The sequence below is a fragment of the Chaetomium strumarium genome (genome assembly GCF_033439665.1).
Source record: "Chaetomium strumarium strain CBS 333.67 chromosome Unknown B0T15scaffold_3, whole genome shotgun sequence".
Taxonomy (NCBI): Eukaryota; Fungi; Ascomycota; class Sordariomycetes; order Sordariales; family Chaetomiaceae; genus Chaetomium; species Chaetomium strumarium.
The window spans coordinates 3,655,454-3,677,820 of record NW_026944431.1 but is presented as its reverse complement, the minus strand read 5'-3'; the positions used below and the strand labels follow the sequence as shown (position 1 = coordinate 3,677,820).

At 57.0% G+C, this 22,367-nt stretch overlaps 4 protein-coding genes across 4 annotated transcripts; 3 read left to right on the top strand and 1 right to left on the bottom strand.

Annotated features, from left to right (window-relative positions):
- The first annotated feature begins 1,560 nt into the window (after positions 1-1,560).
- Positions 1,561-3,319, top strand: B0T15DRAFT_179148 (uncharacterized protein). Its single transcript, XM_062862279.1, has 2 exons — positions 1,561-2,869; positions 2,939-3,319. Exons 1-2 carry the CDS (start codon positions 1,650-1,652, stop codon positions 3,171-3,173), a joined length of 1,455 nt encoding a protein of 484 aa, XP_062723236.1. The 5' UTR covers positions 1,561-1,649; the 3' UTR covers positions 3,174-3,319.
- A 1,898-nt stretch (positions 3,320-5,217) lies between these two features.
- B0T15DRAFT_395148 (acyl transferase domain-containing protein) lies at positions 5,218-11,595 on the bottom strand (the record flags this gene model as incomplete). Its single annotated transcript, XM_062864766.1, has 2 exons — positions 5,218-6,323; positions 6,378-11,595. 2 exons carry the CDS (start codon positions 11,593-11,595, stop codon positions 5,218-5,220), a joined length of 6,324 nt encoding a protein of 2,107 aa, XP_062723235.1.
- A 1,505-nt stretch (positions 11,596-13,100) lies between these two features.
- Positions 13,101-19,587, top strand: B0T15DRAFT_414631 (fatty acid synthase alpha subunit-like protein). The gene is made up of 3 exons (XM_062865447.1): positions 13,101-14,041; positions 14,103-19,063; positions 19,124-19,587. The coding sequence occupies exons 1-3, from the start codon at positions 13,516-13,518 to the stop codon at positions 19,232-19,234; spliced, it is 5,598 nt and encodes a 1,865-aa protein (XP_062723234.1). The 5' UTR covers positions 13,101-13,515; the 3' UTR covers positions 19,235-19,587.
- Positions 19,588-20,365: 778 nt separating this feature from the next.
- On the top strand, positions 20,366-22,163 carry B0T15DRAFT_179099 (uncharacterized protein). Its single transcript, XM_062862278.1, has 2 exons — positions 20,366-20,813; positions 20,877-22,163. Exons 1-2 carry the CDS (start codon positions 20,573-20,575, stop codon positions 22,055-22,057), a joined length of 1,422 nt encoding a protein of 473 aa, XP_062723233.1. The 5' UTR covers positions 20,366-20,572; the 3' UTR covers positions 22,058-22,163.
- Positions 22,164-22,367: the final 204 nt, after the last annotated feature.

Here is a 22,367-nt window from a genome sequence, read left to right as displayed (position 1 = left end):
CATGCTGGCATCGACCCGAGTTTCGTGAAAGTGGCACCCAGCCTAGTGCTTGCCAATCATCAGACTGCCACGTACCTACATTTTAGGAGCAGAGCCTGGCAAGCAAACGCCCTGCAATTCTGTAGCCTGAGACTGCACTTCGGGGTCTTTGGGCTGTGCCAGCCACTCGGGACATCACCTGCCGGAGCGAGCTTGGGCGCTCAGCGATAGCGAGGGAAGTCCTCTAAGACCGGCAGGCGGCATTCCGGCGAGTCGTCCACGGCATATGGAAACATCACAAGTCGAAGGATCGGCTATTGCGACATGACTTGCTGCGCGTAAGGAATAGAACGTCGAGCTGGCATCGACGGGGATAAGCCACCACCGTGGCTAGACAGTGAGAGTCCGAGTTCAGGTTCTGTGGTGGCTCTGCACCAGCTTCCAGGTTTTGGATGGGCGAGTGAGCGGTGAGCTACCAACCTCACCTGTAGAGAGCTTGGAAAATTTTTCCACCGGAGCTGCAAGTAGCATCTCGCACCTTCTGCCTATCAGTAATGAATGTAAGTGTCAAATCAGAATTAGAGTCGTTAGGTACAGTGCTCCGAATCCGAGTTGTGATGGTGCTGGTCGTCAAGGCGATTTCGAGGAGCGTGGTCGCAGAAGTGGGATGTTCGGACTTTCTGGTGGGCTCACCTGCCATGACCGCGGCCGTGGTAGCCATGAGGTCACCTTACGCTCTCAGGTGTATTTTTGGCTGACCACAGCACCGAAGTGACTTTGTGACTGGCTCAAGTGACCAAGGCTTGATCTTCGCCCATCTCCCCCAGGCGGTGACTTCCCAATCAGTCGAGGCTGGGGCGTGTCGGCCAATCATAAATCCCAGTACTATCAGACTTTTCAGCCAATGGCTGGCGTCGGGCAGTTCCGGAACCCCGTATAGGCTCCGTTCTGTCCAGTGGGAAAGCGCGCTTCAGACGGCCCCGCTCGCTGGCACCTTTTTTCAGGATCCCGCGGGGCGGGAGCAGCCTGATCCTCGCCGGGTTATCCAGGACAATGGAAGTACACGCAATGTACTGTACATCAGATGCCTCTGTACATCAGACGGAGTCGAACTGTTATATGGAAAGCCCGTGTCAACAAACCTCAAGTCCCATGTTGCCACCATCGCGTTATCCACACCCAGGCTACCCCCATTCTGCGGTTTTCTTCCATCTGCGCTGTCAACTGATAGCCAAGGGATACACACACTGCCGGTCGCTCACCCTGCCACGGCATCCCACCTGTTCATCCGCTCCGGCATGCTCACTTGTCGCAACACTAGACGCCAGTGAACTCCCCGCGCTTAATGCCCGACTCCGGCCTGACAGCTGCAACCTCGACAACGCAACCGCCCTGCACTGCAGCCCCGGAACGACACAGCAGTCCTCGGCACAGCATGCCGGATCTCATCACAATCACCGATCCCTGAACGCGCGTTGCTGCCATAGGTAGCTCCCTTGCCACCCTCGAAGGAGAGTCGGAGACCCTGACACACTCGGCACACTTCATAACACCATCAGGGTCCCCAACATTCCCTTGTGATCGGGAAACCCACTTTCTCCTCATAAAGTTACGCTCTCAACACACTTTCACTGCCTTCGGCGGCAATCATCTCAGAGTCGCAATCCAAGATGGCTCGTCCGTATCCCAGAAGAAAACCCTCCTCCTCCTCCAGCCACGACTCACGCAGCCGGAGGAGTAACGATTCCTACGCGTCGCACTCAACGGCACCTACGTCGCTCTATTCTACCCCATGCCCCGCAGACTGCAAGGTCTCACCAACATCAACAAGCAGCCAAGCTGCTGCCGTTGCTAACGGGTACCAACACGCCTACGACTCCCGTGACGATGTCAGCCCTGCCACTTCTCTGTATCCGCGTTCCTCAGCCGAGACGTACGTTTCGACGACGGCGTCATGCGAGGAGCTGGATCCCCTGGTCCTAGATGAGGCTGTGGATGACGTGACGACCGCCATCCCGCCGCTTCCCGTCTACCGACGCGAGGTTGTCGAGCCGAATGTCCGGATATCGACCCCCCAGGACTTTGCCAAGCTCTTCCCGTCCATGAACCGCCTGACGGTACGGCACGACGAGTTCACTTCGGATGGGAACATGAACCTGCGCATCGACACGGTGGTGACGGGTCGGAGGAGGACGGCGATTCAGCTCTTCCACCTGCGCATGTACGATCTGGCTAGGCGGGAGTTCTCACTGCGCCGATATTCACGGGACTCGGGGCGGGAGGTATGCAATTCTAAGCTCAAGTTCACCGAGCCCGCCGCGGCGAAGCCCAAGACGAAGGATGAGCGGCCGAAGCTGCAGAAGCGGTCCGTGTCGGCGGCTATCAAGTCGCTCAGCGGTGGAAAGCCGGTTCTGCGCCGGGCGAAATCGGATATGGCGGCTCCTGGCCGCCCCGCCACGGGCTACTCGACATGCGAGGGGGATGATGAGTTGTACCTCGACGGGGTCAACCCGTCTCGCCTGTCGCTCGACAGTCGCCTGGGCAAGAGGAAAGGTCAGCGGCCGGTGCCAACCAACACGATCAAGCTCGAGTTCAGCAACTACGCACGCGTTGACGTCAACCGCCGTGGGGGCAAGGGAAACAAGCGCTACGAGTTTGAGTGGTGGGGTCATCGGTACAGCTGGAAGCGCGCCGTCGACAAGCAGCTCGGCTCGGTATCATTTCACCTTGTGCGGGACGGGAACACGGCCGCGCCGGTCGCACACATCGTTCCCGAAACGCGGTCACCGGTTCAAGTTGCGGCGGATGAGACTGCTGGCGGATGGGTCCCGCCGTGTTTCATGTGGATCGCGGATGAGGCAGTCGTGGATGCTGTGACGGATGTTGCTGAGTAAGTTGAAACAAACACCTTCAGTTTTGCGGACCCCATGGCCAACCAGATCGCTAACATTTCTCTTAGTGTCATCATGGCTACCGGACTCATAGCGCTCGTCGACGATTGCATCAAGGAGCGATGGCAGACCAAGAAGGTCCACCGCATCCCGGTGCCGTTGACCTCCAAGACCGTCAATCTCGACGCTGTCAGCCCGAAGGCCCTCATGCAGCACGTGTTTGGCCGCCGGTACTCGAATGACCACCAGCGGCCCGCCACTCCGTTCAGTCCGCGATTCGCGGATCCCATCCCGACCTATTAGGGGGCTTGTCCCGTATCCGGTATTTCCGCACTCGCCGACCCAGACGCCGGACCCGACACGGCCGACCCCTGAATCGGCGACACGTCATTGCTGCCCAATCGGCGTCCCACACTCTCGGCGAGACGCGCTGTCTCCTCGGCCTGAGACGGTCAAGAGGTTGACACGATGTTGACGACGCTCTCATCTCCGGTTCTATTTTCTCATCTTCATTCTTCATTGTTCAAACTTCTCTCTTTCTTTTTCCGTTCTATATTTGCGCGATCTGCTGCAGATCTTGGGACAATGTTGTTCTATGAAAAGCTATCTTCATCTAATCCTTCTATCTTTATATCTTCATCCCATGGCATATCGGCACAGGCGTTTATTGATGCACAGCTTTACTTGGCGAAAGGATCATCTGCATGGACAAACTAGCACTGCAACGAGTTGGTCAGACATGAGGGCATTGGGCGGGCGGTGCATGGCACGGTGTGACGTGGAGTTGACTGTGTTCCGATTTCTTTCTTTTTTCTGTTTGTTTTTAACAGGTCTGGAAGGTTACGAATCGCATCTATCATCAAGTCGGACAACAGATTTTCTTTTGTTTTGTTTAACCCCATTCATAAATAAGGAGTTGATACGGACTGGGTTGGGATATGAATGTGGTAACAGTACATACTAGACGGATGAGGGATTGGTACTTATCTCTTTTGGGGTGATGGGGCGTTCACGAAGCATGAACGGATGGATGTATTACCCGGTAATGTAGTCAACGTATAGCAGCATAAGGTAGCCAACTCCATGGTCATCCCATACTCCTTTTTCCAGAAATGGGGAGGGAGGATGGATGACGTGGCACGACACGACAGAATGAGATTTCTTTTGTCAATATATTGCCATGATCCAACGTTTCCCACAAGTGATATCTTCATGATTTTCAGACTTGAGAAGTAAGAATGGGAGGAGGAAACTGTTTTCATCAAATGTCTAAGTGGGACGCATACTGGTGAGGTCCCTAAGGTGGGGCAAAGTAGCTACTAGTAAACGAACGGGTGCAATTTTCCTCCTTTACTCCGGGGTTGCTATTATTGTTTGTTGTTGGCTTACACCGGGAAATCATACGATGTGCTACAATTCCCTGAGTCCAGCACTACCCGGGGTTAGATAGCACAATAAAAGGCATGCTTTTACCTTGACAGGTAGTACGGCGGGGTTGTCAGATGCTTCCTTAATGAGGAGTCACCAACAGATGTCACTCACACAATATCCTTAAGCCGAATGCTTACGCAACAATTCCCAATCGTGAGTGGCACGCAAGGTACCTATATACTGTACTAAATATATATATTCTACCTACCACCCAAGGAATGATTTGAGCGGGAGCGGCCAAAGCTTGCTGTATCTAGATCCCCAAGCCGCGGGTTGGAAACCTCTCACGACGAATCGAGAACAGAACGCAGAAGTACGTTGTGACGAACCTCAAAAAGGAACGATCTCCACGCAATCAGTATATCCATATTTCCTTGCAGTATAAGGATGCTATTGTCGAAGATCAGACATTCATCACCTGCTGCGGCACCCCCCCAGATACCTCAAGCTATTGTCACCTATCTCCGTACGCATCATCTCAAGACACGCTCTGTATCTTAACAGAAAGTCTCCCGACATCATCACATACCCAACTCCTCTCCTCTCCAGCCACGCAAGCAAGCACCTACAGGCTACTCAGGTATCTAGGTACCCTGCCACACCTACTCGGAAAACAATCCCCACAACACAACACCACACCCCACGCCGAACAGGAAACCTTACTCCAGTGCAAATCACCAACCCGAAGGCCGAAATCTATTCTCTAATGTAAAGCCCTCTAATCGTATCGGGCAGCCATAAAACACCGTGACGTGACATAAAACATAAACCGCATACATGGGATTACAAAGTCTCGTAATAAGTCCGAGCAAAGAAACCGTTTCATGCCCGGGCCAGACCAGAGAAAAAAGCCCGGCCGTCCTCCTTCCCATTCTTTTCGTACCACGCCCAGAGTTATTAATACCTTATTCACCATTTACGCCGCCACTCCATTCGCCTCACCCATGGCGTCCTCAGCAGGGAGCTCAACGCCGTCACGCTCATAGATGTCCCAGTTGGCCAGGATGTGGCCGATCTTCGGGGAATTGGTGAGGCGGTAGACGTCCTCGAAATACTCCTTGGTCAGCGCGAACGGCTTGGCCGTCACGTTGGGGATGTATTTGCCAATCAGCTTGGCCGGGTCGATGGTGGTCTTGTTGATCTTCTTAAGCAAGAAGCTGCGGAAGGGCTTGACGCCAGAGCGCAGGAAGGTGGAGTGGAACGGCACGTCGATGCCCTTCAGCGGGATGGTGGCGAAGCCGCGCTGCAGGTCTAGGGGCTTGGGCTTAGCCTCTACCTTGGCCGCACACCCCTTGATGATCTCGACCAGCTTCTCCTTGACTGTCTCGGGCGCGATCTCCTTGAGCATCTGCTCAATGTCGATCTTCATCGCCTTCAGGTAGTTGGTGACCTCAGTCAAGGTGTCCAGCGCCCGGAGATCGCCGGCGCAGACGTACTGCATGTTCGCGATGTTGTAGTTCACGATCTCGAGGAGCCAGCCCGTCGTTTCGGCAACGTTGTTAACGACGAAACGCAGCGCCTCCTCGTTGAAGGTCTTGCTGATACGGCTCGGGTTGACCGCGCACATGCTGTAGTTGGACCGGCCCGATGCGTCGCGCTCGACGGCGACCTGCATCGTCAGGCCACGGTAGAAGACAACCGACACAAGCGACTCGATGGGCATGACGTCGGCGAGGGCAGCCAGAGCCGAGTACTCGCCAAGGGAGTGACCGGCAAAGGTGCTGTCACGCGGGACGAGCCCCTTAGCCTTCATGTCCTCGAAGCTGGCCTTCTCCATCAGCGTCAAGGCGGGTTGCGTGAACTGGGTAGCCGACAGCAGACCAGTCGGAGACCGGTATGTGTACGACGTGGTCTTCTCGTCGATCTCCTTGAAAATGCGCTCCGACTTGATAGAGCCGTCAGCCGCCACAGTCTCGAAGGTCATCGCCATGTAGTTCTTTCGGATCTCCTTGCCACGCGGCCCACCGAAGTGGATAGTGAGCTCCTTCGGGTTGTTCTTGACAATGTTCGTGATCGCAAAGCCTGTTTACTATTAGTACAAGGGAGGGTGAGAGTGAGGAACGCGGGTTTGCTTACCGTAAGTGTCCATGAGGTACTTGTCCGCGCGGTCCCAAACCTCCTTGGCGACGGGGCTGCTGGCATACAAGTCCATACCCATCCCCTGCTCCTGGGAGCCCTGGCCGGTGAAGACATAAGCGGTGACGGGCTGCTCGATTTCCGCCTCACCGAGGAGCACCTTGTCCTCGGTCTCCTTGTTGATGGCCTCGACCTTGATGATCTTGCGGCCGGCTACCATGCCAACGTGCTGCAACTTTACGTTGATGTCGTCGTTGGGGAGCACCATTCCAGTGAGCGACGCGTGGAAACTCCGGACGCGGCCGATCTTGTTCTCGGCAGCCCACGTCTCCACCAAGCTGCGCACTGCGGCACTCGAGTACATGCCGTGTGTGATGGTGCCAGGTAGGTTAGCGTACGCGGCGAAGACGCGCGAGACGTGGATTGGGTTGTAGTCGCCCGAGACACGGGCATAGGTCTCGTTGGACGCCGGAGCACGGATTTGGAGCGGGGTCTTGCCGCTCAGAGGGATGGGGTTCTCAAAGTTGATCGGCTGCTCGATGGACGAGCCATGGCGTTGAAGATAGTCGATCACCGGGTTGCCGTGGGACTCTCCAGCTTCGTAATCCACCGTCGCCACCTGGATGATCTCCTTCGTGGGTAGCTCGACGAGGACTTGGCCCCGCGTCTCGACATGGCTGAAAACGGTCTTGTTCTTGAACCGAACCAGACTCTGAAGACGGAACGTCAAGGTCTTGCCGAGCAGGGACAGCTTGTTGTCCTCGGCATAGTCATCGAGGACGAACCACTGCTTGGAGCTGAGGACTTCATAGTCTGTCAAGGTGGCGAGGTGCACCTGCATGGGCGTCTCCACCTTGCGCTGGAAGGTATTCTCGAAGTCGGTGTAGACACCGCGGTACAGGAACTGCGAAGTAACCTCCATGACCGGCTTGCCGTCACGGGTGATGGTGCCGCAGACCTCCACCATCTTGCCGGACTCCTGGTTGATGACCGCGTTGATCTGAGCCGTAGTGGAAACCTCGTCACCCTTCTTCAGCGGCTCCGCACCAGGCATCATGCGGAACTGGTTCGACAGGTGGACGAGCTTGAGAAGATCGCCATCAATCGTGCGCGGGAAGATGGGCTTGGTGATAGCCTTCCAGCCAACAACGATGGCGAAATCCATGGGCGCATACATGGTCTTTCCCGGGCGGTCGATGAAGGCCTCACCAGTGTTGCCAACAGCGTGAACGAACTCGTTGATGGCCTCGCCGGTGATGACGGTCTTGCCGCCATCGAACTTGCTTGTGACGGGAGCATCAAGATCAAGCTCCTCGTCGCCAAACCACGCACGCCAGTAGAACTCCTTGATCCGGTCATTGCGACCGTCCATGATTTCGTGGATCGGCGCGTAACCGGCCTCAGGCCGGTAGGTGAAGCGCAGGGGGAGGGCCACAGGCTGGCCAAGGGCCGTGGTATCCTTGATCATGTTGACGACGATCTCATTCTCGCCAACGAGCTTGGCCTCGATCACATCCACATAGCGGTTGTGGCGCGGCTGTTCCTTGACTACGATGACGGTCTTGGCAGGCTCATTGGGGTGAAGGATCTCGACAAACAGACCTCTAGTCGGCGCGAAGATCTTCTTCATCGGATTGGTTTGGTATTTTTGACCCTGGACGATGACCTCGGACCGGAGAAGGGCATAGCGCCAGTTCCGGCTCTTACCCGCCAGGAGCGAGATCCACGCTTCATCCGGGGGCAGCTGCGCTGACGGAGACGACGAGAGCCGGTAGGTGTTCTTATGGGCATCCACCGAGATGATGAGACCCTCGACGTCTAAGGGGTCCTCCGTGTCGATGAGCTTGCCGCCGAAGTACTCGACGACGGGGATCTTGGACGCGTCGCCATCGTACAGGTCCCGAGTCAAACCCTCGATGTGGCCGTTGTGGATGCCGTCAAGAATGTCCTTGATCGGCTCGTCAACCTTGGTCGAGTGCTTCGCGGCCATAGGTCCCTGGAGGATGCAGGTTCTGCCGACGTCCTTGTCGATGACGGCACCCAGATCCTCGGACTGCCAGAGGGAATCCTTCTTGAAGAAGAACTCGAAGTTCTCGTCGAGGGCAGGGACGAAAGTGACCGGCTTCTGCCCGCGGCGCTGGCAAAGCAGCAGGAAGTGCTGTACATCCTGCGCGTTGATGAGTTGAGTCTCAGCCTCAGGGTAGTGCGATAGGATGCGCTCGACGGCGGAATAAGGCTCATTGAGATCTGCGTAGCTTTGCAGGTGCGATGGCTGGCCAGGCGAGGTTGTAAAGCGCTCCTCGACACGGTGGATGAAGTCGCCAGTGAGCTTGGCGAAGGAGGGGTCGATCCACCGAGTCTCGTCTTTGACGTAGAGAAGCTCAACCATCCGGCGGACAACCTCGCCGTAGGTCATGTCCTCGAGATCGACGGTTTTGCCCTCCTTGTTCCGGCCGAACCACACCTTCTGGAAGTCGGCGTTGAGCTTCTTGATGATGTAGTCCCGGTTCTTTTTCAACTCAGGAACGCGTTTCTCTTTGGGCAGGCTGAAGATCTTCTGGTCCATCTCGGCCCAGAACAGCACGCCTCTCGTGGCAAGCTTGTGGATCGGCTCCCCCATCTCAGACCTCACGGTGATGACTCCGCCGGCGGGTCCCTTGTAGGTCTTCTCCCACTCGGTATCATCAAGACCCGGGGCGTCGACAATGGCCTGCTTGGCGGCCAGGCTCGTGTGGGCCTCCTTGGCAACCATCATGCGGCTGCCGAACAGGCAGCCATCGTACGGCATCGGGGGATAGCCGTACTTGGTTGACCATGCACCGGTGAGGTAGGGATAGGTGTCATCCGCGCCACCAAAGCCGCTCCCGGCAACCAGGATGATGTTTTCTTGGCGGCGGATGCGCCCGTACATGGCGAGGATGGGTGCGTGGAAGTCCTCGAACGAGTGGTGACCACCACCTCTTCCACCGGTCCACTGAAGGATGACGGGGAAGGTTGGGTTGGCCTTGGCGATGTTGATCACCGCCTGGATGGCCTCACCAGAGCCAGGTTTGAAGGAGATGTGCTTCAGACCCAGGGTCTCGATATACTCCTGAGCAACCTCAATCGACGGCACGCCGGCGCCAATGGTCAGCCCCTCGATCGGCACGCCCTCCGACCTGAGCCTCCCGAGCAGCGGGATTTGCCAAGCCATAGCACGGGGATTGACGTAAATCAAGTTCACGGTGATGCCGCGGCCAGGAGGAATCGCCTTCTCGATCTTGGAGATGGCCTCGGTCATGGTCCGGGCATTGTAGTAGCCGCCGCCAGCAAGCTCGATCTGATAACCAGCGTTCATGGTCGCTGCCACAAAGTCCCAGGGCACTGTGCAAGGAGTCATACCAGCGACCAGCAGTGGCGGCAGACCAAGTAGTCTGCTCATCTTGGTGTCGACGTAAGTACGACCGCTGGAGGTCTTGACGAGTTTCGGACCATATTCCTTCACCCAGTCAATGGCATATTTGACAGCGTTGTCTTCATCACGGTCAAAGAGCTCCGACTTATAACCGACTTCAGTCACGGTGCCGTTGACGGTTCCGGCCAGAATGACCCGGACACCGGTACCATCCTTGTTTCTGCTCGTCAAGACGCCGAGACCAGAGATGCCTCCGGGGCCAAAGTCCAAAATGTGTGTGGCCCCGGGGAAAACAGTGGCCTTCTCCCAGTGGACCGGGTTCTCTGTAATCATGCGGACCAAGGCAGGGACCACGTTCCCGGTCACCCTCTCGCGGACGTCCTCGCCAGTGTTAGTGTCGTAGACGGGAATCCCCAGGCGCCCAACATCGATCTGGACGTCCTTGAGGTCCTCGGCAATCAGGGAGGTCGCCTTTGCAAGGTACTTGCTGTGGAAGGGTGCGGTGATCGGTAAAAACCGGTTGACAAACCGAATCTTCCTCTCGGTGAAGGGGATTCTGGTCTGATCAAGACCAGTGGGAGCTTTGACCTTCCTCAGCTGCGCATTGAGACCGCACAGTGATGTAGGCGGGCCGGCAACGACCAGATTCCGGGGGCTGTTGATGAGCGAGATGGAGATATGCTGGTCTTCAGGGAGGTACTGATTTGTTTGGTCGATGTGCTTCTGGACCTCAGCCTGGGGAAGATCGCGGATGCTCAGCATTGGTGTTGGCGTGCCCTCTCCATTGTCGATGGAATCCTGGAGCATGGACGGGCTCATCGACGTGATCGGGAAAGTCTGCTGGCTGCGCGCCCCAATCCAGAAAAGGATGGTCAAGGCAGACTTGGCGATCTCTTCGAACGACTCCCACGAGTCTGCAGCTGCCGTGGCTGCAGCAAGGACAATGCCTTGCGAGTGGCCAGTCGTCCCGCTGATCCTCTCACGCAAGATTCCCGGATGAAGGCCCAGCACCTTGCAAGTAACCGTGTAGTGTGCCAGCTGCACGAGACCGATGAGGGGGAAGCTGACGGGCGCCGACACTAAGTAGTCAACATTTGGCGTGGCATCGGGATGGTGCAGCCAGTTCATGACATCGAGACCCTTGGAGTAAAGCTTTTCTGCACTTGGATGGCTGGAAAGGGTTTGGAGCAGCTCTGCGGACGAGGTAATGAGCTCCCCGACAAAAGACGGGTAGGTTTCGTACAGCTCGCGGAGCTCCTCGAAGTATTCTTCGATGTTGCCCTGACCACCGAAGATGTTGTAGAGCTTGGCAGGCTCGTCCTCGTCGCCAGCCGCCCGAAACAAGGCCGACTCATGTGCCTTCATGGCCCTGTTCGACGCTGACCGGGCAGCAAAATAGCTGCGGATCACCACCAGCTTCTTGGCATCGATGCCCGGCAGCGTTGCCGCCAGAGCATGGACGTCATTGGCCCCAAGGAAAGCCCTCTCAAACTCGTTGAGGACAAGTTTGAGCACCTCTTCGCCTGACCCTGATGCATCCTCATCCTCACCCTCCGCGACCTCATGGGCGACATAGCCCATGTACCTAGCCACAAGCTCGGGAACCGACGACGGTTCATCATCTTGTGCAAGTTCGTCGGTGGGGGTTGGCAGTGTCGCGACAAACCTCTCCTTCAACCGCGAGGCGTGGAAGTGGAGGCCGGTAGGTATTAAGAAGGACGTCTCAAGAGAGCCGTGGGACAGAGTTAGGGGACGCAGCGAGGCCGACGACCGGGGCGTCGCGGCGCCCGTCTGAGGGCCTGTTCCACTGCCGTTGCCGTACATTATGTGTGGGTATCTAAATGGTTGTGTCTCTTCTCCGTCGTTAGTTCTGGTCCAACTGGCGCGCATTTGGCTTCTGACACGGATAGGACGAATCACATACCAAGCACAGGAGTAGAAGATGGCGGCAACGAATGGCTACTTGCAAGTAGGAGCAGGTAGATGCAGAAGGCTCAAGGAATGTCTCTTGAGAAAAGGACGGTGATACGGAAGTTTCCTAGTCCCCAAGTCCGCGTGCGGTGTGGGAGCGGGGCAGTTATTTAGGGAGACGCGATTTGAGGCAAGGGAAGCTTTGGAAGGAGCAGGCCAAAATCGGCAGAAGGTGAAGGCGGTGGGCGGGTTGATGTTGCTCCTGCGAAGCGGTAGGAGATGATGCAGTGGCAGAACACAATTACTCTCAAGAGTCAAGACCCTGAGGTTTGGGAAATCAATGGCAATGGGTCGTGGATGCAGTTCAACTCAACACAAAACCAACCACAAGTCCAGGCCATCCAGCGATGGCGGCTTTCCTCTTACTCGCCAAAATTTTTGGATCTTGTTGGGGAAGGGACGAACGGGCGTCGCGGCGAAGTTTGACAGATCCCTGCAAGCCGAACACGCAAGTGCCAGTGACTTTCGTCCACGCGTCTGCAGCAGCTTAATGCGTTGTACTTTCCGTTCACGGCATCAACCAACCCCGAGTTGCCGAGTCCACAAGGTGTGCCCCACCTTCGAGCTATTGCATCCGCTGCCGGCATCTAAAGTACCGGTACTTCTTCCGATAGTCGCTCTCTGAGGCCATCTCGAGATCTTGCAGCAGCCATGCTCCCTGGGTTGTGGCAGGCGACCGGAACGACATTGATGTCAGCGCACCGTATGCGATCCAGACTCTGGAAATCCGAACTTGGGAACATTGCCTGTTTAGTACCTCTCGAAAGTCTCTCGGCGTGGCGGAAAGCGCGCCTGGTTTATCTGGTGGTTGAGCTGGTCAGGCATTCATGCAAGGGATGTTCTCGTCCATGAAGCGCCCAACGCTCCAAACTTAGATGCTCAAAGCGTCATCAAGATGTACTGTAAGCGCACTTAGAGATGCCACTGGCGAAAATCAATTGGACCCCCAAGTGACCCGTGTTAGTAAGATGTAATGTACGGAGTATGCAGACTCCCGTTGGCGACTGAACAAGATTAACTTGGACCACGAGGTGAATGGCTCAGGATAGTTACACAGGACATCCCGGCGCCTCATGAATTCTCGGCCCATGCTTTAGAAATATGCAAGTCACATCGTAGAGATGCTCCCGCGAACAGATCTGCGTCTGGTAGCCGTGGTCGGCCACGCACGATATGGAGGCGGCATTCCCTGGGGTAAGGAAGAAGAAGTATCGAGACTCTCAAGATCTGCCCCTCCAACGTCCCTGGGTAACGGGCGGGCGGGACGCTAAACCTATCGTGGTTAGCTTGGTAGTTTGGTTGAGAAGCAACCATGCGGGTTGCATGCACGTTGGACGCGACAGGGGTGTTAACCCAAAATTCATTCAACAGTTGCACCTTGACGACGCGGCGGAACCTCCCAAATTTTGGCAGTTGCCCCCCTTGGTTGTCTGGACTCGGGAGGAAGTCAATCACGTCCACCGCCTGTCAATCTAGTCCTTCCCACCTCGCAATCGCCTCTAGGCAGTGTACCGGGCCGCCCTGGGCAGCATAATCTCCAGACTCCGCCCTTGAAAGTGGCGCTCTCCCTCACTGTCCACATCTTGCGCCTTCTCTTCTTTCTCAAAGAAAGACCATCTGCAAGACAGCTCCTTCCACCTTGGATATTCGCCCAACCGGAGCTGAATCCCCCCCTCATCTGCCTGGACAACGCATTCCGTCTACCTAATTGCTTACCCAAAGCCTTGAATCTCACCAACAGCCAGGCCCTGTTACACGAAAACAACATCCAAGATGCGTCCCGAACTCGAGCAGGAGCTTGCTCACACGCTCCTCGTGGAGCTCCTCGCATACCAGTTCGCCTCGCCTGTGCGGTGGATTGAAACACAAGATGTGTTCCTTGCAGAGCAGATGGCAGAGCGGATTGTCGAGATTGGTCCGGCAGACACTCTGGGTGTGATGGCCAAGCGGACTCTGGCCGCCAAGTACCAGGCACACGACGCCGCCAAGTCGGTCCAACGACAGATCCTTTGCTACAACAAGGACGCAAAAGAGATCTACTACGACGTCGATCCGGTCGAGGAGGAGCCGGAGCCTGCCACGCCTGAGGCGAGCTCATCGGCTGCTCCTGCTGCCGCTCCCACTGCCCCGGCCGCAACTCCGGCGGCCGCTCCACCACCACCGAGTGCGGGGCCTGCTGCTCAGGTTCCAGATGCGCCTGTTCAGGCAGTGGATATCGTGCGCGCCTTGGTTGCCCAGAAGCTGAAGAAGCCTGTGCAAGACATTCCCCTTAGCAAAGCTATCAAGGATTTGGTTGGCGGTAAGTGTGTGGCTTCAATTTTACTGTGGATCATGACGCTAATCATGTATTCGATCGATAGGCAAGTCGACACTCCAAAACGAAATTCTCGGCGATTTGGGCAAGGAATTCGGCTCAACGCCCGAGAAGCCCGAAGACACACCCCTCGACGAGCTCGGAGCTGCCATGCAGGCTACCTTTGATGGAAATCTTGGCAAGACTTCGCAAGGTCTCATTGCCCGCCTGATCTCCTCCAAGATGCCTGGCGGCTTCAACATCACGACCGCACGGAAGTACCTCGAGACAAGGTGGGGTTTGGCCTCCGGTCGGCAAGACGGCGTACTCCTACTAGCGATTACCATGGAGCCGCCAGCACGTCTGGGCTCTGAGGCTGACGCAAAGGCATTCCTCGACGACGTCACGCAAAAATACGCTTCCACCGCCGGCATCAGCCTCTCCACTGCCGCCGCTGTCGGTCCGGCTGCCGGTGCCGGCGGCGGCATGATGATGGACCCTGCTGCGATCGAGGCGCTGACGAGCGACCAGAAGGCACTCTTCAAGAAGCAGCTCGAGATCATCGCGAGGTACCTGAAGTACGACCTTCGCGAGGGCGACAAGGCGGCCCAAGCTTCACAGGAATCCGTCAAGATCCTCCAGTCTCAGCTTGACCTGTGGATGGCCGAGCACGGTGACTTTTACGCTGCCGGCATTGAGCCAGTTTTCAGCTCATTGAAGGCCCGTGTCTATGACTCGTCGTGGAACTGGGCTCGCCAAGACGCCCTCACAATGTACTACGATATTATCTTCGGTAGATTGAAGGCCGTCGATCGCGAGATTGTCAGCCAGTGTATCCGGATTATGAACCGGAGCAATCCGACGCTTCTCGAGTTCATGCAGTATCACATCGACAACTGCCCGACTGAGCGCGGTGAGACTTACCAACTCGCCAAGGAGCTGGGCGCCCAGCTCATCCAGAACTGCAAAGACGTCCTCAACGCGGACCCCGTGTACAAAGACGTCGCCATCCCTACCGGTCCCAAGACCACCATCGATGCCCGTGGCAACCTGAAGTACGAGGAGGTCCCGCGCGCCAGCTGCCGGAAGCTGGAGCACTATGTGCAGCAGATGGCTGAGGGCGGCAAGATCACGGAATACGGCGGCCGGACCAAGGTCCAGGACGATCTGTCCAAGCTCTACAGGCTGATCAAGAAGCAGAACAGGACCTCGAAGTCCTCCCAGCTCGAAATCAAGACGTTGTATGGCGAGGTCATCCGTGCGTTGCGCATGAACGAGAGTGTGATTATGCCCAAGGAGAATGGCAAGCCCAATGGTCTGCCGAAGAAGGGCAAGCCTAAGGGGAAGATCGAGACGATCCCTTTCCTCCACCTTCGCAAGAAGACCGAACAGGGATGGGACTATGACAAGAAGAACACGAACAAGTACCTGGACTGCTTGGAGCAGGCCGCCAAGGACGGTGTCACGTTCGCCGGCAAGTATGTTCTCATGACTGGTGCTGGTGCCGGCTCAATCGGCGCCGAAGTCCTGCAGGGTCTCATCAGCGGCGGTGCCAAGGTCATCGTCACAACGAGCCGCTTCTCTCGCGAGGTCACCGAGTACTACCAGTCCATGTATGCTCGCTTCGGCTCGCGCGGCTCGCAGCTCGTGGTTGTGCCATTCAACCAGGGCAGCGTGCAAGATATCAACGCCCTGGTCGACTACATCTACGACACGAAGAACGGTCTTGGCTGGGACCTTGACTATATCGTTCCCTTTGCTGCCATCTCCGAGCAGGGCCGGCAGATCGATGGCATCGACTCCAAGTCCGAGCTGGCGCATCGCATCATGCTGACGAACCTCATCCGTCTCCTCGGCAATGTCAAGACACAGAAGGCCACCCGCGGCTACGAGACGCGTCCGGCACAGGTCATCCTACCGCTGTCGCCCAACCACGGCACCTTTGGCAGCGATGGCCTGTACTCCGAGTCGAAGCTCGGCCTCGAGACGCTCTTCAACCGGTGGCACTCTGAGGATTGGGCCAACTACCTCACGATTTGCGGTGCCATCATCGGCTGGACTCGTGGGACGGGTCTCATGTCGGGCAACAACATCGTGGCGGAAGCCGTCGAACGCTTCGGCGTCCGCACTTTCTCGCAACAGGAGATGGCGTTCAATCTGCTCGGTCTGATGTCCCCGACGATTGTCGACCTTTGCCAGGAGGCGCCCGTCTTTGCCGACTTGAACGGAGGCCTGCAGTTCCTTCCCAACCTTAATGGACTCATGACCGAGGAGCGTCAGAAGATTACCAGGACTAGCGAGGTCCGTCGCGCTGTGACCAAGGAGACTGCATTGGAGAACACCATCGTCAACGGCGAGGACTCCGAAGCCCTTTATAAGAGGAAGGTCATCGAGCCCCGCGCCAACATCAAGTTCGATTTCCCGCCTCTGCCCGACTGGAAGTCGGAGATCTCACCCCTCAATGAGAACCTCAAGGGCATGGTCGACCTCGAGAAGGTCGTGGTTGTCACCGGCTTTGCTGAAGTCGGGCCGTGGGGTAATTCCAGAACGCGGTGGGAGATGGAAGCCTACGGCGAGTTCTCCCTCGAGGGTTGCATCGAGATGGCTTGGATCATGGGCCTCATCAAGCATCATAACGGCCCGATCAAGGGCAAGCCGTACTCTGGCTGGGTGGATGCCAAGACTGGCGAGCCTGTCGACGACAAGGATGTCAAACCCAAGTACGAGAAGCACATCCTGGAGCACTCCGGCATTCGTCTCATCGAGCCCGAGCTGTTCGGTGGCTACGACCCCAACAAGAAACAACTGCTCCACGAGGTGGTCATTGAGGAGGACATGGAGCCCGTCCAGTGTCCGAAAGAGACCGCCGAGGAGTTCAAGCGCGAGCATGGCGACAAGGTGGAGATCTTTGAGATCCCGGACAGCGGCGAGTACACGGTCCGCTTCAAGAAGGGCGCGTCCATATGGATGCCGAAGGCGCTGAGGTTCGACCGCCTCGTTGCCGGGCAGATCCCGACTGGTTGGGATGCGAAGCGGTACGGTATTCCCGACGACATCATCTCGCAGGTCGATCCTGTGGCGCTATTTGTCCTTGTCTCCACCGTCGAGGCTCTTCTGTCGGCCGGTATCACCGATCCGTACGAGTTCTACAAGTATGTCCACGTCTCGGAAGTGGGCAACTGCGTGGGCTCCGGTATGGGTGGTGCGGCGGCTCTGCGCGGCATGCACCGGGATCGTTTCTTGGATAAGCCGCTGCAGAACGATATTCTCCAAGAGTCCTTCATCAACACCATGGCTGCTTGGGTCAACATGCTGCTCATCTCCTCTTCCGGCCCGATCAAGACGCCCGTCGGTGCATGCGCCACGGCTGTCGAATCTATTGACATTGGTTATGAGACCATCATGGAGGGCAAAGCGCGTGTCTGCTTTGTCGGCGGCTTCGACGACTTCGGCGAGGAGGGCTCCTACGAGTTCGCGAACATGAAGGCCACCAGCAACGCCGTGGACGAGTTTGCCCATGGCCGAACGCCCAAGGAGATGTCGAGGCCCACAACCACGACCCGGAACGGCTTCATGGAGTCGCAGGGCTGCGGTGTCCAGGTCATCATGACTGCCAAGCTCGCCTTGGACATGGGCGTTCCGATTTACGGTGTCCTCGCGCTCACCACGACTGCCTCGGACAAGATCGGGCGCTCCGTCCCTGCACCCGGCCAAGGTGTGCTTACGACCGCTCGGGAACACCCTAGCAAGTTCCCGTCGCCCCTGCTCGACATGAAGTACCGGAGGCGCCAGATTGAGCGGCGGACCAAGCAGATTCAGCAGGACATGGAGGCTGAACTCCAGTATCTTGTCGACGAGGTTGAAGCGATCAAGGCTGATGGCCGGTCGGAGAGTGAGATCAATGCATACGCCGCGGAACGGGTCAGGCACATCCACAAGGAGGCCGAGAGGCAGACCAAGGAAGTTCTGCGCAGCTATGGCAACAACTTCTGGAAGAGCGACCCGAGCATCGCTCCTCTTCGCGGCGCTTTGGCTACGTGGGGTCTCACGATTGATGATCTCGATGTCGCGTCCTTCCATGGCACGTCCACCAAGGCGAACGACAAGAACGAGTCATCCGTCATCTGCCAGCAGCTTTCCCACCTTGGCCGCAAGAAGGGCAATGCCGTGCTGGGTATCTTTCAGAAGTATCTCACCGGTCACCCCAAGGGTGCTGCTGGTGCCTGGATGATGAACGGCTGCTTGCAGGTGCTGAACTCGGGTCTCGTCCCTGGCAACCGGAATGCCGACAACATCGACCAGGTGATGGAGCAGTTTGACTACATCGTGTACCCGAGCCGCAGCATCCAGACGGACGGCGTCAGAGCGTTCTCGGTCACTTCGTTCGGCTTCGGTCAGAAGGGCGCTCAGGCAATCGGTATTCATCCCAAGTATCTATACGCCACTTTGGACGAGCAGACCTTCAACGAGTACCGGACCAAGGTGCAGGCGCGGCAGAAGAAAGCATACCGCTTCTTCCACAACGGAATGATCAACAACACACTCTTCGTCGCCAAGGACAAGTCGCCGTACACGGATGAGCAGCTCAGCTCCGTGCTCCTGAACCCAGACGCACGAGTCGCGGAGGACAGGAAGACCGGGCAGCTCACTTTCCCCGAGAACTTCATGAAGCTCTCGGAGCAGATGCAGACTCGGACTGCCCCGCACACTCAGGCGTCGCTGGAATCGGTGCTCGGCCGTCAGGCGCGGGAGCTCGAGAACATGAGCACGCGTGTCGGGTTCGACGTCGAGGACATCTCGACCATCAACGTCGACAACGACACGTTCCTAGAGCGCAACTTCACCGAGGCCGAGGCCAAGTACTGCCTGGCGTCGTCCACGGGCCGGTCGCCGCAGAAGTCGTTTGCCGGGCGCTGGAGCGCCAAGGAAGCCGTCTTCAAGGCGCTGGGCGTCCCCAGCAAGGGGGCAGGGGCGGCGATGAAGGACATTGAGATCCTTTCGGATGAGAACGGGGCGCCTATTGTCACGGTATGTTTCCTGCCTCTCGAGCTAACTGAAGATGAGTAACTTAACTAACGGGCCATGCAGCTGCACGGTGCCGCCTTGGAGGCTGCGGAGAAAGCGGGTGTCAAGAAGGTGGCCGTGTCCATCTCGTACACGGAGAACCATGCTGCTGCCATTGCGACAGCTCAGCTGTGATGACTAGGAGGGTACGGAAGGAGGGAGTTTGGGGGGTTCATTATGCCTAGACGGACGGGGCTTTTTATGATGTGCATGTCTTTTTTAATGTGATGTGGTGAGGCGGAATGAGATCAGGCAAAGGGGGGTGGGTATATTAGGCAGAGGTTAGACCGCGGTTGCAGTGCTTTAGTGCGCAAAGAACAGTACTAGTAATATCTAGATGGCGCTTTCCTTTTTTTGAGGACATATCTAAATGCTTGGTTGGCTGAGTACTACTAGGTTGTAGTCTTCTCAGTCTTGGTGCTCCTCAATCTCGCTTCCTGTATTAGGTATCACCAACATTGCTGTCAGCATGATTATCCTTACTCCGTGCCCATCTCAAGGTGACACGATGCAAGACGGAGAATACAGCTTCCATGTGAAACTGGGACGTTCCCGACAGCCTGGTTCGTGGATTCACTATCCGTCGCTGTAACTTGCGTAATGTAGTACCCTACGCATATTGACGTTGTGTCGTACCGGCATAACAAGGGGTCAACAGTGACCGGGCCAGTTGTCATGAACGGATGTCACAGAACGAACAAACATCCTAGCATGGATGGACTACAGAATCGAGATAACGTTCATCAATGTTACTACTACTACTTACCGTTTACCTATCTATTGTACGGAGTTAGAAGGTAGAACAACCCATGATCCCGGGTGCCGGCGCTCACCGACAGGAGCTCACTGAAAGGCGGGTTCCGCCGCGGGTTTAATCCTCCTTTTATGCAGGGATGCCTCGATGCATGGCGCGGGGTGGATGAGATAAGGAGCGATGGGGTGAGTGGATAAGCGGGAGGTGTGTGGACCGGGCCGCGTTCACGTGCTTCCATACCTCCTCCTTCACCTCCTTGCTTTAGGCCTGGTATTAAAGGGTAGGAATCGCCTTCGCTTTAGGGTTCTTTCTTTTTAGAAGAGAAGATGATGGACACTGACGGCTTCTGCTTTTGAATTTTCTGCTTGTCCTCTCCTTTCTTGTCGGCACCGTCGTCCTGTTGTGGAAGGGTTGAGGCGGGTGAAGCGAGGTAAGTGCCACATAATAAGCCGAGTTGGCCCGGTGTGAGCTGAAGCGTGCTGACACGACCAGGAAGGCGCACGACCACGAGCTTTGTGTGTTGCGCGTTGAGTTGTTTCAGACGGGATTTGGGTTGTTTGCTTTTATTCCTGCAAGACTTGAAGGGAGCGGAGCGGAGTGGGTGACTTTGCACAGTTGCTCTCTCAAAACTGTTCTTACCTCGACCGACTTGAGCTCCTGAATCGACCACAGGTTACAACGTACAACCTCACTTTGGTCAACAGCAGGGACCCGACAATATGGCATCCCAAAACCAACTCTTTCTGGGCACGTTTGTGCATAGCAAAGCGCTTGACGAGCTCGAGTACCTGCACAATGCCGCCGTGTGTGTCGACACATCCGGGACAATTGTCGCTGTCGAGAGGGAGTGCGATGAGGCCAAGGCTAAGGAGACGTTGTTGCCGAGATTGGGATGGGATGTGACCGAGGTAGAGGTGGTGAGGGCGAAGAAGGGGCAATTCTTCTTCCCTGGGTTTATTGGTGAGTATCGTCTCTGTTAAAGCAGTGTCAAGTGTCAACAATAAGCATTGCTGACTGTGGCAGACACGCACCTCCACGCCCCGCAATATCCCAACATAGGCATCTTCGGCAAGTCAACCCTTCTCGACTGGCTCAACACCTACACCTTCCCGCTCGAGGCCTCCCTATCAGACCCGGCCAGAGCCCGCCAGGTCTACACGCGCGTCATCCGCAAGACACTCTCCCACGGCACCACCTGCGCAGCCTACTACGCGACCATCGACGTGCCCTCGACCAACCTCCTCGCCGACCTCTGCCTCGCCGCAGGCCAGCGCGCCCTCGTCGGCCGCGTCTGCATGGACCAGTACTCGCCGGACTACTACCGCGACGCGTCGCCGGAATCCGCCCTGGCGGACACGCGCGAGAGCATTGCGCACATCCGCCGCGCCGACCCGTCCATGTCCCTCGTGCGACCGATCATCACGCCGCGCTTCGCCATCTCCTGCTCCGTTCCCTTGATGCGCCAGCTCGGCCAGCTGGCCGCCGAGACACAGCTGCCGATCCAGACGCACATCTCGGAGAACGAGACCGAGATCCGCACCGTGAGGGAGCTCTTCCCGCCATCTGCTACGGGCGCGCAGGACGACTCCTACGCCGGCCTGTACGACGCCATGGGCCTGCTCACGCACCGCACCGTCCTCGCGCACGCGGTGCACCTCACGGAGGGCGAGGCCGCGCTGGTGGCGGCACGGAAGGCTAAAATCAGCCACTGCCCGTGCAGCAACTCGGCGCTGACCAGCGGCGCGGCGCGCGTGCGCTGGTTGCTGGACAGGGGGATCGTGTGTGGCTTGGGGACGGACATGAGCGGTGGGTTCAGCCCCAGTATCCTCGCCGCGGCGAGGCATGCCGTGCTGGTTAGTCGGCACCGGGCGATGGGCTGTTACTCGAGTTCAGAGGAAGGCGAGAGGGAGAAATTGAGTGTCGAGGAGGTGCTGTTCCTTGCTACGAGGGGCGGCGCGGAGGTGGTGGGGTTAGAAAAGAAGGTGGGTGGGTTCGAGGTCGGGATGGAGTGGGATGCACAACTGGTTGGGTTGGGCATGGTGGACGAGGAAGGGAAGGTGTCGGAGCAAGACGGCGGCGGCGATGTGGATGTTTTTGGGTGGCAGGGCTGGGAGGATATGGTTCCGAAATGGATGTATAACGGGGACGACCGGAACACCAAGAAGGTGTGGGTGAAGGGGCGGCTGGTGCATGAGCGCAAATGAGATGGTGATGACTTCTTACGATCTCGATAGAACGTAGACTCCTGGGAACGATAGAATCGAGGGTGTCTGTAATGGGAGGTTAGACTCGCTTTTCCAGACGCTTGTACACACATACATGGAACTGCCTGCCTATGCTAGTCACCAATTAGCAGACCTCTCTCGGTAAGCCAGTGTGGGTACCCGTTAAAACGCAAAGGGTTGTAGGGGCGTATCACGTATCCCTGTCTGAAGTGAACATGGTAGGGGACTCGAAACGGAAACTTTCCATGATGCCACATGGATATCGGATACAGCTCCAGACTAGCTCCCG

Excerpts from the sequence above, each read along its gene's own strand:
- B0T15DRAFT_179148 (XM_062862279.1), top strand. The coding sequence starts at position 1,650 with ATGGCTCGTCCGTATCCCAGAAGAAAACCCTCCTCCTCCTCCAGCCAC. Across the intron at positions 2,870-2,938 it reads GCTGTGACGGATGTTGCTGA|TGTCATCATGGCTACCGGAC; the intron begins GTAAGTTGAAAC and ends CATTTCTCTTAG.
- B0T15DRAFT_414631 (XM_062865447.1), top strand. The coding sequence starts at position 13,516 with ATGCGTCCCGAACTCGAGCAGGAGCTTGCTCACACGCTCCTCGTGGAG. Across the intron at positions 14,042-14,102 it reads TATCAAGGATTTGGTTGGCG|GCAAGTCGACACTCCAAAAC; the intron begins GTAAGTGTGTGG and ends TTCGATCGATAG. Across the intron at positions 19,064-19,123 it reads ACGGGGCGCCTATTGTCACG|CTGCACGGTGCCGCCTTGGA; the intron begins GTATGTTTCCTG and ends CGGGCCATGCAG.
- B0T15DRAFT_179099 (XM_062862278.1), top strand. The coding sequence starts at position 20,573 with ATGGCATCCCAAAACCAACTCTTTCTGGGCACGTTTGTGCATAGCAAA. Across the intron at positions 20,814-20,876 it reads CTTCTTCCCTGGGTTTATTG|ACACGCACCTCCACGCCCCG; the intron begins GTGAGTATCGTC and ends TGACTGTGGCAG.